The 380-nt window shown below is 33.4% G+C and overlaps 1 protein-coding gene across 1 annotated transcript in view; it reads right to left on the bottom strand.

Annotated features, from left to right (window-relative positions):
- LOC101863830 (snake venom 5'-nucleotidase) overlaps positions 1-380 on the bottom strand; it is a gene marked incomplete in the record, with an annotated part of 44,769 nt that continues 44,389 nt past the window's right edge. Inside the window, 1 exon segment of the mRNA XM_013085216.1 lies at positions 1-318. Within this exon segment, the coding sequence (XP_012940670.1) occupies positions 101-318 (218 nt within the window).

Below are 380 nucleotides of genomic sequence, written 5' to 3'. Positions count from 1 at the left end.
TGAGACAAATAAAAGTGTAATTTATTTTATTTTATTATTTTTATATCTCACCTCAGCTCGCCAGAGCTCATCATATCACATCCCAGCACATTACCTCAGTTTAAAAAGTGCAATAACCCTGGAAGAAAAACATAACAATTGCAGGTAACAACAAAAGAACCGAAGAAGACGTTAGAATCGAAGCACCGCCGATACAATACAGGAATAGTCGATCTGATTTCTCCATCTCTTCCAGGAATCGAATCCGGTTCTGAAGTCCTTGAATAATGGGGCTATTTGACTCGATGTAGTCGACTACAATTTCAGACAAAAGATCTCCTGTAATTACAAAGAATACAAAAAAATAATATTAATTATTATTTTATTATGGAAAAAAAATT

The sequence above is a fragment of the Aplysia californica genome, unplaced genomic scaffold (genome assembly GCF_000002075.1).
Source record: "Aplysia californica isolate F4 #8 unplaced genomic scaffold, AplCal3.0 scaffold00357, whole genome shotgun sequence".
NCBI classification, from domain to species: domain Eukaryota; kingdom Metazoa; phylum Mollusca; class Gastropoda; order Aplysiida; family Aplysiidae; genus Aplysia; species Aplysia californica.
The sequence above is the reverse complement of the archived record's forward strand: the minus strand, read 5'-3'. Positions and strand labels throughout refer to the sequence as shown.